Source organism: Leptosomus discolor, chromosome 15 (genome assembly GCF_034619465.1).
Source record: "Leptosomus discolor isolate bLepDis1 chromosome 15, bLepDis1.hap2, whole genome shotgun sequence".
NCBI lineage: Eukaryota > Metazoa > Chordata > Aves > Leptosomiformes > Leptosomidae > Leptosomus > Leptosomus discolor.
In genome coordinates, this window is record NC_141405.1 from 1,663,804 (window position 1) to 1,680,345 (window position 16,542).

The following is a 16,542-nucleotide window of genomic DNA, read 5'->3' on the forward strand; positions in this document are numbered from 1 at the left end:
CGGAGTTTGTTTGCCTGCCGTGTGCTTTTCACCAGCACGTACTGTCTGTCCCAAGCCAATTTCCAGCAGCAACAGCAAGGGTCTTCAAAGCAAGGGCTCCCTCTTCTCCTGTTAATCCAGTGCCTGCTAACAAGTAGGCCTCACCTAAACTGATGTCCCAACACGCTGCTCAGTAAAATCCAGACTAGATGAGCAGCCTTGACCTGCTCCATCAACAGCTTTGCTTGCAACGGGTGTCATGCTCCTAGTCTGCCTCTTTGGCACAGGTTTCTCTTCTAATCCTTCTCTAAGCTAATCATAACTTCTTACTGCAGCAAAAGTACTTCCTAAATTCAATGCAGATCCATCACATTTTTGTCCCATTCCTGAATGGAATTCTGTCCTCCGTGAGGCTTTCTCTTACCTTCCCTGCTGCTCTTCTGTGTAAAAGGACCAGAGGCTACTGAAGTGATGTATAAAGTGCTTCTGCATTTCAGGAAGAAAGACTAGGAATAGATAGTTTCATTTTGTACAAGATTCCTTATTTCCCTTTGCGGATTATGAAAATTATCAGACTGGAGCACTGTCACTACTCAGAGACAAAGAGAGTTATCCCAGCAGTGGAAGACATACCTATCAGAGTTATATGATGAAGAAACATGTCTAGACAGGGGGTCTGGTTCTCACTAAGATTCCCTTTGGCATGCAGAGACAATGTTTATGCAAGAGGTCAAGATTCAATCCATTTCTCAAGCTGGAGCTTGAGATGAAGCTTTTCAGGAGAAGAAACTAGGAAGGAAATCTCCACCCATACGCTGGCTACTCAAAGGGGACAGGAGCTTGGAGCAGCAGACACCATAGCCCTCTGAGACAGGATGTGTCTTGGGGAAATGATGTGTCTCTGAAGGGAAATGACTGCAGCTGTGGCTACAGAGAAATGCATGAGCTCCTATATCACAGGATTTTCCAGTGGTTAGTCACTAAGATAACTTCTAAATCCATCTATCCAGAACAGATTAGTAACCGATGCACAGATATTCCGTGCAGTTCTTTAGCCATGCTATGTCCTGCGGGACAGCGCTATCCTAAAGCGACTTCATAAGAAGAAGAAAAAAAGGCAGATTTTAAAGAGGCAGGCATGGAACACGGAATAAAGAGAGGCATTGCATTGCATTTTATTACTAGCCAGAGGCTAAAATTCACTTTCTGAGAGAGGTGAATCTATCATGAGAAATCATGTCCTGGCCGTTTGGACAAGTGACTGGAGATTACACCTGGAGTGTTCCAGCCCTGTTGTCTAGCTCAAGCTAACACTGTTCTCTGCTGGTGAATGTACAGTGTCTCATAACCCGTGACCCAATGACAGGCTTTGCGCAGCAGTTTTAACAGCCCAGCACAAAGGGCAGAGCTTAGCTTCAGTCTTTAAGCATGGTGAAGTGTCTTAGGCCTAAAAGATTTTCCCTGATTTGTCTTGTGTTCAAAATGGGTGGGAATGCTGACTCAAAGTACAAACTAGGCCTTCAAAAGTCCTGGGACAAAAAGAAGATCTGTTTCTGAAAAATATTTCCTTTATTCTTCCATGATTTCCCCTTACTTATCCATAAAATAGTGTTGATAACACAGTTTCTTTGCCGGACTGTTGGACAGCTGGCTTTGTCAAGTGCTTTGAGAGCTACGTGCTGAGTATTCCGACTGAAATTACTAAGGTTTCCTGAAGAACCTCATGTTTCCTCATGCAACTGCTCTGCAGGACTTTCACATGTTGCTTTGTGAATGAAGCAACTGTAGTATCTCATCCTTAGATTTATTTGGCTGATAGAAATAGGTTCTTAAAAGACCTCGCAGAATAAGACAGTTAGAAACAGTCTTCTCTGAGTGACATCTATCAAGAACTTACTTTACTACTGTGCTACAACATCTGTCTCTGGATGTTGTCTGATTCAACCTGACACAGTGTGTATTTGCCCCAGTGGTGTGCAGCTTAGACAAAGGTAGCGTTATTAGGAAGACTGTCGGCCCAAACGAGTATTTAAAAGAGTTGGCATACAGCACTCTTTTCAACCAAGCTATATTATTTAGCCAATAAAGGGATACCAAACCTTCTCTAATCTTTCCTATCCTCCGTGGCCCAGCATCAATTTGAAATACCAATTCTGTTGTCTGCAAAAGATGATCTGTAAAATCTCCTATATTGTAAGTCTCTCTCAGTCTTAATTATGGTGGTGCTGAGAGCAGGGTGCCACTGACAGTGATGCCAAAAGCTGACTCAGTCCTGCTGCTATAAATTCACCCCTTAGATACTGTTGATCGACAGTGATACGTTGGAAAGGAGCTGCCATGTTAAATCAATCTCTTGGTCTGCCTAGTTAACATCCTGCTTGGGCCACAGCCCCTATTTAATGCTTTGGAAGAAGCAAAAAATGTTCTATGACACACATTCCATCCATGCAGACAAGGAAAGCAGAGATGCTTTCCTGACTCCCAAGAAACCCTAGAACATTATCTGATAAGCCTTAATACTTTGGCATAATTAGCTTGTTCTTGTTAGCCATCGTTACTTATCTAAATATTCAGGGATTAAACCCTCATGTTTCTAGCTTTACAGAATTCCACACGTCAGGGGTTAAGACGAGATTTTCAGGAGGAGCAATTTATCCCGTTCCAATCTGTTGCAGGACTGTGGCTGTTAAAGACAAATACCGATACAGATAGGCAACGAGGCCAGCCACTGACTCCTCTGCTTATCTAATGCTGGCAGAGAAAGCAAGCATTTGGGGCAGTGTAAACCACTTAAAACAGCCCTCACCTGGTAGTTCTGATCTCATACGTTTCTTCAAGCAAGTGGAAGTTTTTCCATGTGTCTCATAAAAGTTACTTCCAAAGATTTCATTTAAGAGACACAATTAAATCCAGAAGATTTATCAAATTATAACAATATTGTGTACTTCTACAGGTAATTGAATCTGCAAGGTTCACAGACAAAAATAGCTAACAAATCCTTAACCCCACAGGATTGTTGTTTTCTGTCGTGGGGAAGCAACCGCTAGGATTCAGAATGAGCTGTCTTAAAATGTGCATTCCGCATGTACTCACACAGGTTTGTGCATTACTGAACTCAGACTAAGCAGCTTTGGAAGCACTCTGCTTTGTCTTACATTAACAAGTCCATAGACATTTATAAACATGAAAACTAAAGCTATAAATAAAATCAATCATGACACAAAAGCATTTGTAGCTTCAATAAACACAAAAATCCCTCTTTTTTTTTTTTTTAATCCAATTCCTAACACTTTCTGATCTGCAGAAATATCTAACCCATCCACCATCTGTACTAGCTTCTTTTGTGCTTTCTTTTAACAGAATCACCCACACATCCACTAATGAAATCCATTTGAGAGGATTTAAGGTAAAGTTATCTCAAAAAGTATTTCATCCTAAAAATTCTGAAGCAAAATTGCATGCCAGATAAGAACAGCACAGATATTTAAGTAGGTTAGTGGGTCTAGCGAAGTGCTAAAAGTAACCTAAAGCAAAATCTGTCACCATGTGTCTTGAATCATTCTTTTATTCCACTCTTGAAACCTTTCAAAATAGAACTGGAGGAAAGGTGGCGGTTTTTTGGTTGAGGTTTGGTGTTTGGTTTTTTGTTTTTTGTTTTTTTTTTTTCTTTTTGGCAGTAGACTTCAGGGGCAATTATGTCTAATTAGGCACCATGCCTAATACAAGATGTGAGGTCTTGGTTCTGCGATCAGAGGTGATCATCCTGCAAGCAGATACCTCTAGCCCTTGTATGCATATGTACTCATTCACTGACTGCAAAATTCGTGGGGTTTTAACAAATGTTGTATCTCGTTTGTTCTGCAAAGTGCCTTGCACAGTTTGGTTGCTACAAATTTAACAAACGTTTGGATTATATCACAAGAAAGACACCATGTTCCAATTTGAGTCTAATACAGAGTTGGTTGGCTACGAGGAAGTAAGCTTTCCACGTAGCTAAAATGTTTTTTGGGGTTTTTCTTGTCATGTTTGTTCCTGGTTTGTTGTGGTGGTGTTTTTTTTTTTGTTTGTAACTATGGCACACTGAATTCTGTTGGCAGCTGCAAATCAGCTGTGCAATATAGCAGATCAAATTCTGTATTTTGCAGTGGTGTAAGATAGCTGCATATGCTCGTGGTTATACTGACCAGAAAGGTTTTTTAAAGGTAGTCTAGACAAAAGCTGGTTGCAGGCATGGGCTAATCTTCTAATTTTTCTTAAGTAATTTCTAGGATTATTTGCTATATAAGTTTGTTTTGTTAGAAATTATTAGATCCCCATTGTCAGTCTTACTGAATCACCTCTGTTTTTCCTTTCTGACTTAATGTAGATATCACGCAGTTGTTACCATTCCTCCTGTACTTACGTTTTCCTTTTCTAATCCATGTCTGGCCACAGACTGCAAGTGTTGATGTACACTTAAGTACAGACAGGGTAATAGCTTCAATTTTAGGAACTGTATAAAACCATCTTCCCACAGAGAAGAAGGATTCCTGCTTATTTCAAGTCAAATTTTGCAAAGCAGTTCTTCAGAAATGGAATGTGGATGTCCTGTCTGTCCCACCCCCACTCCTTTATTTTCATATATTGGTAACGTTCTCTCTAGTGTAAGTTATACGGACTGCAGCAATGTTTTTTTTTAGCCATTAGGGGAAAGGAAATGACATATGGAGAGAATTCAAGTCCCTCCTCATTCCTAGAGAGTCTATCCAGAAAGTTAGTATGCTGAGCTCTGTCCAAGTGTCGTTTCCTGCTCAGAATTGGGAAGGGGAGCTGGGGGTGGGAGGAGAGATGGATACGTAACGTTAAATTGCTGCTTCTGATTAACAGCAACATTCTGCAAATGATTTCACAGTATTGCTTTGAACAGAATTGAACTTCTGCAGCCCAAATATGTGTAGCAATCCACTGATGAAAGAGCTATTTTTACATCTGTTTCATATAGTGGGTAAAAATGAAGTGATTTGGATGGGGGAAATGCGCCTTGGAGATTATTCAAGATTTTCTGATAACTTTGTACATCCAATCTTCCACATGCCCACAAAGCATTATTACATGCTCCTGGTATTATAGCTATTTTACCACTGTGGACCTGCATGCAAAGTAATCTGTTACATATGAGAAATCAGAAAAGATGACCCCATGACTTTCATTTCACATTGCAATGCAAATCGAAAAAGATATAAATAAAGAAAAGCGCTTCCTCGTTCCACTGCCTCTTGTGGAGCTCACAGGTGCCATCCAACCTCTTCCACAGTGGCATCGGTGCCATTGATTTTGCTTTAGGTATGTCAGTCAATCGAAACTCCCTTCCTGATGTATGATTTATACATCACATCTGGATTTGGCCCATTGTTTTTTTTTAAATGATTAGCACAACGTTTTAATGTGGTCAAGCAAGTTCTGCTTAATAAGAATTAGGAGGGCTTTTCTCCACCCTGCTTTAATTTTTCTCTCCTCTCCTCATCCCTTTAAATTCCAACTTCACTTCCCTCCCACTAATGACACTCCCTAGGGCAGTGGGTGAACTGCAACCTGGAAACGGGCCATGGCTCTTCCACGAAATCTTCTGGCTTCTGCGGAAGAGCGTCCATTTCCTGGAGCCAGTCTGAGACAGACAGTGCTCTGCAGTCAGAAACAGGGCTGGAATCCTGTGACCCTTATTGCACGTGGAGGGCTGTGAAAGTCACAGCAAATCAATTCTTTCCTAGCTGTCCCCACGCTGAGTTTCTGCCTGACTCCTACCAGTGCCATGCCGTGGAGCAATAAGCAGCAAGTGTTTTCCAAACACAACAAACAACTTCGCACACTCGTAGCTTGAGCGTTCTTCCGAATGCTTTTTTTTCTGGATTTTTCAATTGGGTTGGGTACACCCCTCCCAACCTTAGGGGGGTCACTAATTTCCTCTTAGACTTTTCTCCTAACATGTTCCCCTGGAGTTAAGTCAAGCTTAAGTTTTTAGCTCAGATCCAAGTGTTAACTTGTTTCCCATTAGGTTTTAAGTGAGAGTCCCAACATCTTCCTCTACAGGCCAAATATCACCAGTCACAACTAACTTTCATGAATTACTGCTGTTTTGAATAACAGTACTTTCCCCCCAAATTGTAGACACTCCCAAAGTTTAGACTTGTGCTTAAATATTATGTCATACCTTATCACAAAAGAGATTCAGTCCTGCTGTGATAATCCTATATTGAGCAGAAAGGAGAATCATGACCAGAGGTGCCATGGGTTAACTAAAAGAATGGACATCAGGATTCCCAGGCTCCAGGTTAGTTCTGACAACTGCTTTCTGAACGTCTGTAGATAACTTTATTGTATCTCAGTTTGCTCTGCTGTAAAACAGATTTAGAAACAGAAGAGATCTGTGAAATATTGGCTAGTGAATTCCTTTTCCTGTAAATTTACAACCATTCTTTTTTGCTGATATACCACTGTAGTCCTGTGCAATTTAAATAATTCTGTGTAGAGCAGCAGGAAGCAGCTTCGCTTAAGAGACTGTTTCAGCCTAAGTCACAGGGAAAGAAAGAATAGATTTCTCCTAATTTAACAGTTTCTAGCTTTTCTACAGTTTAAACTGTTCTTTCTGTAGTGGAAAGTGAACAGGCATGCTATTGAACAACAGGACCGCAAAGCCTCTGCTCCTCTTACAGAGCTTAGCATCGTTGGAAACAGCAAGTGGAAGCAATCACACAGGCAGCATCTGCTCGCATCAGAATTTCAGAGGTGGCTGCGTTTGCTGAGATCTTAGACTGAAATCTTGCCATCACCCCACAGATAAAACAGCATTAGCAACAGCTGCATTCCAGGCCAGTTGATGTCAGCAGGGGTCTGTTATTGTTGCTCTCAGCACAGAGGAGTTGGCAGACTGACACATAGGCCACCAGACATTTATTCCAGCCCTTGTCCTGAGTTAGGCATTTGCCAAATAAAGAAGGGTAGCTCTTCGATCTGGCTGAGCAATGTAAAAAAAAAAAAAAAACAACCCACCAAAAACCACACCAACAAAAAAAACCCCAACCAACAAACTAGAACCAGGAGCAGTAAAAATTCTCCCTTTTGCTCCTACCAATTTTTAAAGCTAGAAACACAACCTAATGGGTGACTGTGATCCTAACCTCAGAAATAGTTTGCATTTTCTTAGAATAAGGAGTGACTCACCCCAGTCACTTACTCATAATCACTGTAGATTGTTGCTTGTGGAAATACATGCTGCCAAGAACAGGGCTCATTTGTGGATAGGCTGAACAAATTTTTCTTGGATAAAAAGAAAGTCTCGGTCCCCAGAAAGTTAATTATTAAGCCACTGAGCTGTCAGGCATCTGGAGAAGAATTTGCAGTGTTCTATTATTAACTCAATGTATTAGATAATTCTAAAACAAGTACTTCAGCAAAAAAAAAAAGCAGAGATAGCACTGCTCAACAAGTGTTCTGCATTCTCATCTTCTTTACTATATACAGACAGAAAAGTCAAATTAACTGCAGATCTACTAAAAAGTGCTTAAAGCAAGGAGTTGTGTTTTCAAGTAACAGTACCTGACACACCACTTTTAAAAGATTATACCTTATATTCAATATTTAACCCGGTTAATTACTCGGAAATTAGCACATACATGTTTTTTGTAACTACAAGAGGTGCCGTGATGGATTTTATCCCAGTATCTTCTTAATAGGGAAGTAAAGTGCGTCCTACCTGAGTGGTCCAGGCTGGCTGAACCGCCACATCCACCTCTGGGGCTGTGAGGCTGCCTGTAGCACCCTCTACCGGAAGATACGATATTTTCCAGAGTTCGAAACTTAATAAAATTACTCAAGAATTCTGAATTGGGTTTTACAAGTCATTGTGTCACCGCCCTTATAAACCCACACACAAAGTATGTGGAAACAATTATTTCATTTATGAAAGCTGACTTTGCATAATTGATTTTATATAGATTAATTATTTCCGTTCTCTACCGACAGTTACACAGAAAATCATGATTTTGTAACTGACAATTTTAGGTCAAAGTTGGAGGTTTGACGACAAAGGACACACGAGCCTTCACTGCAGATGCCCAAAAGCCCTATTTGGTTGTTTTTTTCCCCCAGAACATGAAAGGCTTCGGCTTTGCAAGGCAGATGGTTCTCTCCACTTTGCATGGGTACCACTAAGATAGCACCAGGATCTGGTCCCAAGGGTGTTGCAGTATCTGTGGTGTTAGACTTGCGTTCTGCTCCTCAGTCTGGCACTGTCTACAGCTTCTGCAGGTGCTGGCTGCCACCTGCAGAGCCCCCCATTAGCACAGAAGGCTGGCAGGGCTGGGAACACGCAGCAGCCACGCTCCAGTCTCGCCCTTCCTTTGGCAGCACAAGCACGGAGACAGAAGGCTAGCGGCGCTCCCATCAACTCAAGCAGAAGATGCAACAGGGTTACAATAGCCATTGGACTGATTGTTTTTGAAGACTTGTAGTAAAGCTTATTACTTGCTGCAGCTTTGGGGTAAAGAAAAAAACCCAAAGTGGTACAGCTGAAAGTATGAAGTTGAGATTCATCAGTTCAGGTTTCTGTGATTTTTGCAAGACAGCAGCTTCTGTGACACGCAAAATCTGCAACCCCTTCTTGATACACCAGTGACAGCAGGGCAAGGGTTTCCCAGGCCACATTCTGAGTGGCTTAAATAGCCCAGCAGACGTGTGCTTATGCAGGTGAGTTCAGGGGTGTTTGCTCTGCAAGGAACATCAGTGCTGCTAACCCTCAGAAGAGACACAAATGTATACGCAGACAAGTTAAGCTGCCACCTTTTGTAACATTATCACTATCCACCAGCACCCAAGGTCCAAGCAAGTGGCTTGTACAGAGAAGTCCAGGGGTGCATACATAATCACCAGTCTCCAGTTTGGGAGGGTTCAATTTTTGCATGTAAACACGCAAAGCAAATAGGAGACTTGCCCCACCATAATGGAAGCGAGTGACAGCATCTGCATTAGTGATAACTCATTCAAAAAAGGCTGCAGTAGCAGTATATGAGAATGGTCATCTAGGTTTAGTGTCCTTCTCTGAATGAAGAATGTAAAGATTTACACCCAAATCCAGTTACACACACAGACACGCTTTAAAATAGACTTGAAAGCACACAACAAGGAGACTAACGCAGAAGACCAAACCCAAACCAGATTCTTTCATCAGGTTCACCAAGCAGAATACACAAGGGGTTTTTGTTTCGTATTTGTTTGGGATTTTTATTCCCCTCGCCCCCATAAAGGCTGAAGCAAAGCCTATAGGAACTCTAGAAGAATGTTCTACACATTAGATTCCCCCCTTTCATTAATAACTGAAGTGACACTCTATGTTTCAAATCTAAGTCATGCTTATGAAAATTCCAGCCACAAAAAACTGACCTCTCCCGCACCATCGTAAGAGGCAGAGAAGCTCCGAGAGCTGAGTCAATAAAGTTATTCAGACACATTGACTCCTGGGAAGTTCTAGTTAATGAAATAGCTCAATCCAAGTTTTTCTGAAAAGCTGGAAAACAGGTCTACAGGCTTCCCTCCCCCCCCCCCCCCCACTGCCTCCCTCTCCACACCACCTTCACAGACAGAGCATGTTACTGGCAGCAATGTTTTTAGAAGTAAAGGGACAGAAGATTCCAAGGTGAGGCCTTCATTTTTGCTCCCCAGAGCAGACAACTGCTTCAAAGCATTTCCTGCGCTCTATGCTAAGGCTGCCTGCACATACCTACAGTTGGTTAACTGCTCCACATTACTATTTGCAGTTTAGTGCTGCTATAGACTTTTAACATCTCTCCAAAAGGCAGAAGACAGTTTAGCTCAGTTAGGAACAGGGTGGAACAAATCTCTACAGAAGTAGAGATTCATTTGTTCTGCTGTAATAGAAGGTTGCTAAATATGGAAGTCAGGGCTTTAAGGTGACCAATGTGTTTAAAACCCACCATCTTCAAAATTAAATCTCATGGTTTAGCCCTACATTCCTGCCATTACACAGTTTTGATTAAGTATACTTACCCTATCAGTAACCTATTTAAGGGAGCAATGGACATAATTAAATTCAATGTATTGATATCACTTTATTGAACTTCAAATATAAATCCTCTTTAAAAGCCTACTCAGTGTATTGATTACAGTAGTAGGTTATGTAGAATGTAAAGGGTTATGAAGAGGTTTGCAGAGTAGTGGCTCATGCTCTGCAAGAAACCTGCCTTGCCTACTTGCATTCTTACCCCTGACAGGGCATCAAGAGCCAGAAAGAGAACGAGTATTTACAAGTGTATCTCAAAGAACAAAGTTTACAGTTAGAAATTCACATATGTACAGTTTTGAACTGTTCAAGTATGTTTCAGTTGGACAAAGTGCTACAGGTCACATAAAAAACACAGTAAAACCAAGAGGAATTAAGACAAAGAGCTGGCAGTCATTTGCCTGCCAAACGACATGTAGGTGGTTGCAGTATATGCAAGATCTAGAAGCTGAAAGTATCTGGAGTATTGCCCTGAATTTGGAAAGTGTAGCTGGCAGCAGTAGATTCTGGTACAACATTTTGGTCTTCCTCCTCCTAGAAGAAAAAGAAAGAGTTTTGAAAAAGCAGTAGCATTTTAACCTAAGAGTCCATGCTATAGCAGAAAATAAAAGTGGAAAACAAATCATCCTGCAGCCACTTACTTCTGCTGAGAAATATTTCTCAATCAGGGTGGATGAGGCTTTGTACACTTGTTCATTTTCATGTGACTGGAGAGCTTCAATTTTATCTAGACCCCCGCACTCCTCAACCATGAGACAAAGTTTTTCAGTCTCATTAATCTTCTCAGCAGCCTGCAAGAGACAAGCGTAGAATAACCTCAGGAAAGAGGTACAGCACCAACTGCTGGAGAACAATTAGCAACAGCCTGGACAGTGAATGACTGTATTGCATCCACATACCAAGAAGATGTTAGAAATAGCATCTAGGATAACCAGCACAGTCTTGCTGTCTTTAGCCGAGAGGAGATTCAGTAGAGGTTCAACAACACCAGCCTGAACAAGATACACGATCTGGTCAATTGTTCCACCACTTGTGTAGTTGGTCACAGCCCACACAGCTTCCTTCTGAGATTTGAAATCCCCCTGTGAAGGTAGAAGCAGGGTATTTGAACAGACTGCAGTAGCAATAGCAAAAGCCTCAACATGGTAAATTAGTTTTTGTTTACCTTCCTCAGAATACCAATGAGATAAGGCACAAGACCATGGTCTACAACTCGCTGAATCTGATCCTGGCGTCCTGCGGTGATGTTGGACATCGTCCATGCTGCTTCTTTCTGAATGTTGTTTTTATGATGAGAAAGAAGACTTGGAAAGACAGATAATGCTCCCGAGTCAATAACAATCTGTGTCTGCTCATCAGTACCAGTGACAATGTTTCCTATGGCTCTTAATGAAGGAGTCTGAAACAAATATGAAAACAGTACTTAGGAAAATTGGTATCATCTGATCTGTGAACAGGTACAGCCATCCTTGATGCCCCTCCACTCCAGCCTTCCCAGTTAACAGCACAGTATTTTATGTGATGAGTTCCCAGCTCCTCATTAGCATTGCACACACAGACCTTAAGCATGCCAAGGCCACACACCTCCCAAGGCCAACCTGCAAACCACCACCTGTGACAGAGTTAGGAAAGCCATCTCCCAAGTGCTAATGCAGTTTTATTATACTATCATCATAGTGTGCACAAAGCCCATGTCTAAACACTGCGCCTAAAATTTGTCTTTGCAACAGTAGTTCAGAGTCAAACACAGGCTTTGGAGGATGTGGCCTCTTGTGCTGGCCTGTGTGCTAAATCCAATGACCATGTAAAGAATCCTGACAGTCATCAACAGCATTTGTTGATGGTTCATGCAGGGCAGTCTCCAGGCAAGATAGAAGCTCAAGTCTTATCTATGCAAAACCAAGAACAAGTATCTGATTTATGCATGTAAAGAACCATTCAGTCACCTGGACACTGTTCTAACTGCAGTTTTATTCATGACTCAGATCAGGCTACAGCAATCTGCATGTCCGATAGCTTACCATTATTGGCAGTTCACTACATCCCAGGAGTTTCACAAGTTGTGGCACCAATCCAGTTTTCACTACAACTTCTATCCTGTCATTGGAACCGTCTGTTAGGTAGGAAAGTGCCCAGCATGTGTCTGCTAACACCTCATGATCGTCATGGTGCAAGAGCCGAACGAGAGTTGGAAGAATCTGCTCAATAGCTTCTATGGGTGGTGCAGGATTCTTGTTACGGCACAGGTTTGAGAGGGTCCAGGTAACATTGCGTAAATATCCAGACTGCAATAGTTGAAATCAGTGGTTAGCAACTGTTTAGTTACTTGAGCTCTTTTACTCACTTATTAGTAATTGTAATTTGAATCGTACTGCACACTTACAGCCAGAGAAGAGAGGTCAGGAACAGCTAGTAGACTCAGCAGAGGCTCAATTGCACCAAATTTAATAACCAGATCTCTGTAGGTAGAACCATCCCCTGAGGAAACAAGAAAAATAGCCAGGTGAAGACCAGAATAGAGGGACACATGACAAAGAACCATTGTGTGTTAGAGGATGAGTTCTTCTACTGCTTAAGGGCTAGATAAAACAAGAATAATAGGACAAAAGGGCTACTGACAAGGTTAAGTCATATGACAAGCATGTGTTTTTCTAATTAAGCCACTGAGCTTCATTTTTTCTGTTGGAAAGAGGTAATTTAGCATATGTTTTCTATACAGCTTTTCTTAGAGTTCATAACTAACCAGGGACTTGTGTGTTTCTTTGAAAACATATCTAAGCCCTACCACTAACTAGAACAGACCTCTTCCCATAATAGAGGGCTTCAAGCACATTACAATAATTGGTTACATGATTGGATTATACAGTATAATGCTGATAGGATGTCAAAGTTTGCCTGAATTCTTCTATTGCATGGTACAAAAAGTACTTTATAATTGAGTTTAAGAAAACTCCAATCAAGCAAGGCTTTTATTGAGCTCATTTTCTCTGCATGAAGATTCACTATTCTCTGTAAGGCACAGCTGTTGGAAACCATAATACAGCAAATACAGTATTTAACTGTATTTTTAATTCGGCCTTTTTCTTTTAAGAATGGGATCCAACATTGGCAGATCAAGTAATCCTGGAAGGGGCACAAGAAACTTCAGTATATAATACATCAGTAAGTAGCTGTTTCAAGGCAAGTAATAGCAGCCATCACGTACACAATTGCATGAGCCATCTGCTTCCTCCCTTCCCCCTTCTAGTCACCACAGAGCAGAGCTCACTGGTAAGTCACAGAAACACTGGTATGTGAAAAAGCCCTTTGTGTAGCATGGCTATATAGCTCTATCAAAATTGAACTGAAGGGGAAGGAATCCACATAACACAACCCACAGGTTGCCAGGTGTTGCCCGAGTCATCTTATACCAGGCCTGAAGAACCACTGTTGCATACTCGACATTGCAGAGCATGTCTTTACTTGACAGCCATTAAGGCAGAGCTCCCAAGCAGCTCAGCATGCAGCTATGTCAGTAGCAATGTCCTCCTATTTTAAATAAGGGAACAGGTCTGAAATGAAGTCATGCAGCACGCCAACATACCTGCAATATTTCCTAAAGCCCACACTGCCTGTTCGCTGATGTGAGTATGGGGAGAGGCCAGCAGGGAAATAAAGGCTGGAATAGCCCCTCCATCTACTACCGCCTTCGTTTGTTCGGACGTGCCAGAAGCAATGTTGGTAAGTGCCCAGGCAGATTCAAACTGAATGGGACTACAGTCTGCTCTGCCCAAGAAGGAGACAAACTTTGGAATCAAACCAGCCCGAATTATGTTGTCTATTGGGGGCTGCTTCTCTCTTGAGAGGAGTTTCCTAAGGAGGAGGACAAACAGAAAGCATTTTTTTTTGCCTGCAGACATATGAATGATAGATTAAACAGTCTAAAAAAAGTCCATATTTTAAAAAATAAGATTTATCATTGCCTTAACATTCAGAGAAGTCAACGTAACATAAAGGAGAAATACAGACAAGCTGAACACTAACTTCCTAAATCTCCGTTAACATTGTTTTTGGCATGTCCTCACTATACGAGAGGTTCTGTTCAGACTCTGAAATAAAGCAGACCTGCAAGAGTCATAACACATCTGCATTGCTAGAGGTTTCTCAGCGGAGAGGCTAATGACTGCCAGAAGCAGCACTGCAGCAATATACAAGCTCACTAAAGGAGATTTTAGATTTGGAAGGAGAAAGGAAGCTTGGCATACTTCAAACCCCAGTCATCTCACTGTTCACATTATTCTAAGGCAGATCACTGCACTCAAATACTGCAGCTAGATGTTAACACAGTTTAAAGCTATGTTATTTTGCTGTAACAAAGGGTTTATTATTATTACTCCTACAACTCTAAGATGAGCTACTGTTTATTTTGCCACTTCCAAACCACTAGAATTCCTACTTCCTAGTAAAATGTTCAGGCTCTTTAAACATTCAAAAGCCACATGGTTTCAATAAAACTATGACTAAGTTAAGCACCCCTAAACATTGTATACAAGGCTGACTTCGGTATTTGTTGAAATCCTCTCTGATAAGAAGAGCGATAAGTGCTGCCATAAGCAGACACTTTGGCTCACAAGCCAATTCTTTTACCTTGCCTTACTGGCTTGCACAGTTGAATTCATTACCTCTAAACTCCTTACCTGGCAGCTTGAGTAGCCTGTAGCTGAAGCTCCATGTTATTGCTATTAACTCCTCTGACTATTTCTTCAACCGACCAGTGTGCTGAAACCTGCGCAATGAAAAGTTACATGAACGCTTTGTTGGGAGAGGCTTTCTACACCATATTATGAAGAGACCCCAGTTTACAACCACTTCCTTTATTAAAAGATTGTACCACTATGCAATACTCCAAAATCTCACCAGCTACGGCATTATCTACAGTTATCTGAACTACTTTAGTCAAGTGCTTCACACCACTGTTACGCTAGGCTTAAACACAACTAGCTAAGCTACATTGTAAGCCTGTCGCCCCTTAGAGTTGGTAGGACAGACTGAAGTTGCTAACGTCTATCTAGTAGTGCTGTCCCCTACACGAGAAGGGATTCATACTGGCAGGGCTGCACGAGCTTATATTGCAAGACCTCCAAATGTGCCTGTTCCGAGTGCCTACTTACCTGATTGTTCCTGTTCTCCTGAAGGGGAGAAGTAGCATCATCCGGTAAAGTGCTAACATTTCTTCTTTTAAGCATCTGGTCATCTTTCTTAGCTTTTCTCAGCTCTACATTGACTTCAATACGCCGCCTTCTCATTTCCTGGAGGAAAATTCATTCATAGTAAGTTCTTGGCTTTTATGACTCTTGTTTAAGGAGGTGATGGCTAGCCCAAGTACTAATTACTTCAAAATACTCACTGTAGTATCCTTTCCTTTGTTCTTGAATCTGTTCAATCGAGCTGCTGTGTTGGCATTCTCATTAGTAGACATCTTGCTTATTAGATTTTTTGAGAGAAACAGATAAAGACAAGCCTGGAAACTAAACAAATAATAAACAGCAAGTTTACTCCACAAGAGTTAAATTTAAAACCTAGGATCAGTACTTGAGAACAAGAGACACTTGCCCATACTAGATACATATTAGATAACAGCCTCTGACTTGATCAAAGATACTAGTAACATAACAGCTGTCTCTTTAAATACCTAGATGTTACAGCGAGCTCTAGCATTAACACAAAAGCAGTAGAGACACATACATCATTTTAAGACACTTCCAGACGCAAACGTTATCAGAGTCATTGTTTTTAGGAGCAAGATTGGTCTTCCTTCCCATAGACACCACACTTATTTTTGAATACGGTCTTCTCTGTCTCTTATACTTATCTTGCACAGACACCCCATTCAGTCCCGCCCGGACCCCTTTTGATGGCAAAAGCGAGAACTCGCACCGGGAAAGCTCCCCAGGGTGGTTTGCTGTGCCGGCACAGCCAGCAGCTACACTGATGAGGAGACAGGCCCCTTGCACCTTGGCCAGCTCCAGAGTCACCTACTGCATAAGGACTGGCTTCCTTTCGGCCACAGCTCAAGCGAACACCCAACCCGCTCCGGGACACGCCAGCCCTGTCAGCCCCGCTCCAGGCAGCGGCCTGTGACCGCGGAGACACGAATGGAGCCCCCCCGCCAGGACCGCCAGCCTGCCCTCCCGCCGACGGAGCCCCGTCCCCGCTGACGGACCAGCGCACTGCCCGCACCCCCGCTGCCCCCCGCCCGGCTTCTGGCCGCCGCAGGTCCCCGCTCCCCGGCACCTCCGCCGCGGGTGCCGCGCACCAGCCGTCCTCCCGCCGCCGTCCGCCCAGCCTGCGAGCACGCTGCCACTACCCGCGGCCGCTCCAGGCGGGATTTAAATTTCCCGCGCCCTCGCCCTGCCATTGGCCAGTTCGAGCCATAGCAACCTTCTGATTGGCCAGTTTGAAATGCCGCTCGTCTCGCGATAGACGGGAACGAATCTCCTCAGTGCTCCCGGAAGAGCAGAGCCAGGCGTCAC

General features: G+C 42.5%; 1 protein-coding gene across 1 annotated transcript; it reads right to left on the reverse strand.

The window, feature by feature from the left end:
* Positions 1 to 10,471: 10,471 nt before the first annotated feature.
* On the reverse strand, positions 10,472 to 15,488 carry KPNA2 (karyopherin subunit alpha 2). The gene is made up of 10 exons (XM_009950633.2): positions 15,417 to 15,488; positions 15,181 to 15,318; positions 14,707 to 14,795; positions 13,614 to 13,882; positions 12,414 to 12,508; positions 12,052 to 12,315; positions 11,196 to 11,429; positions 10,930 to 11,112; positions 10,672 to 10,821; positions 10,472 to 10,564 (listed from the first exon to the last, which is right to left on the reverse strand). Exons 1-10 carry the CDS (start codon positions 15,486 to 15,488, stop codon positions 10,472 to 10,474), a joined length of 1,587 nt encoding a protein of 528 aa, XP_009948935.1.
* Positions 15,489 to 16,542: the final 1,054 nt, after the last annotated feature.

Excerpts from the sequence above, each read along its gene's own strand:
- KPNA2 (XM_009950633.2), bottom strand. The coding sequence starts at position 15,488 with ATGTCTACTAATGAGAATGCCAACACAGCAGCTCGATTGAACAGATTC. Across the intron at positions 11,113-11,195 it reads TCATTGGTATTCTGAGGAAG|GGGGATTTCAAATCTCAGAA; the intron begins GTAAACAAAAAC and ends CTACCTTCACAG. Across the intron at positions 10,565-10,671 it reads AGAAATATTTCTCAGCAGAA|GAGGAGGAAGACCAAAATGT; the intron begins GTAAGTGGCTGC and ends TTTTTCTTCTAG.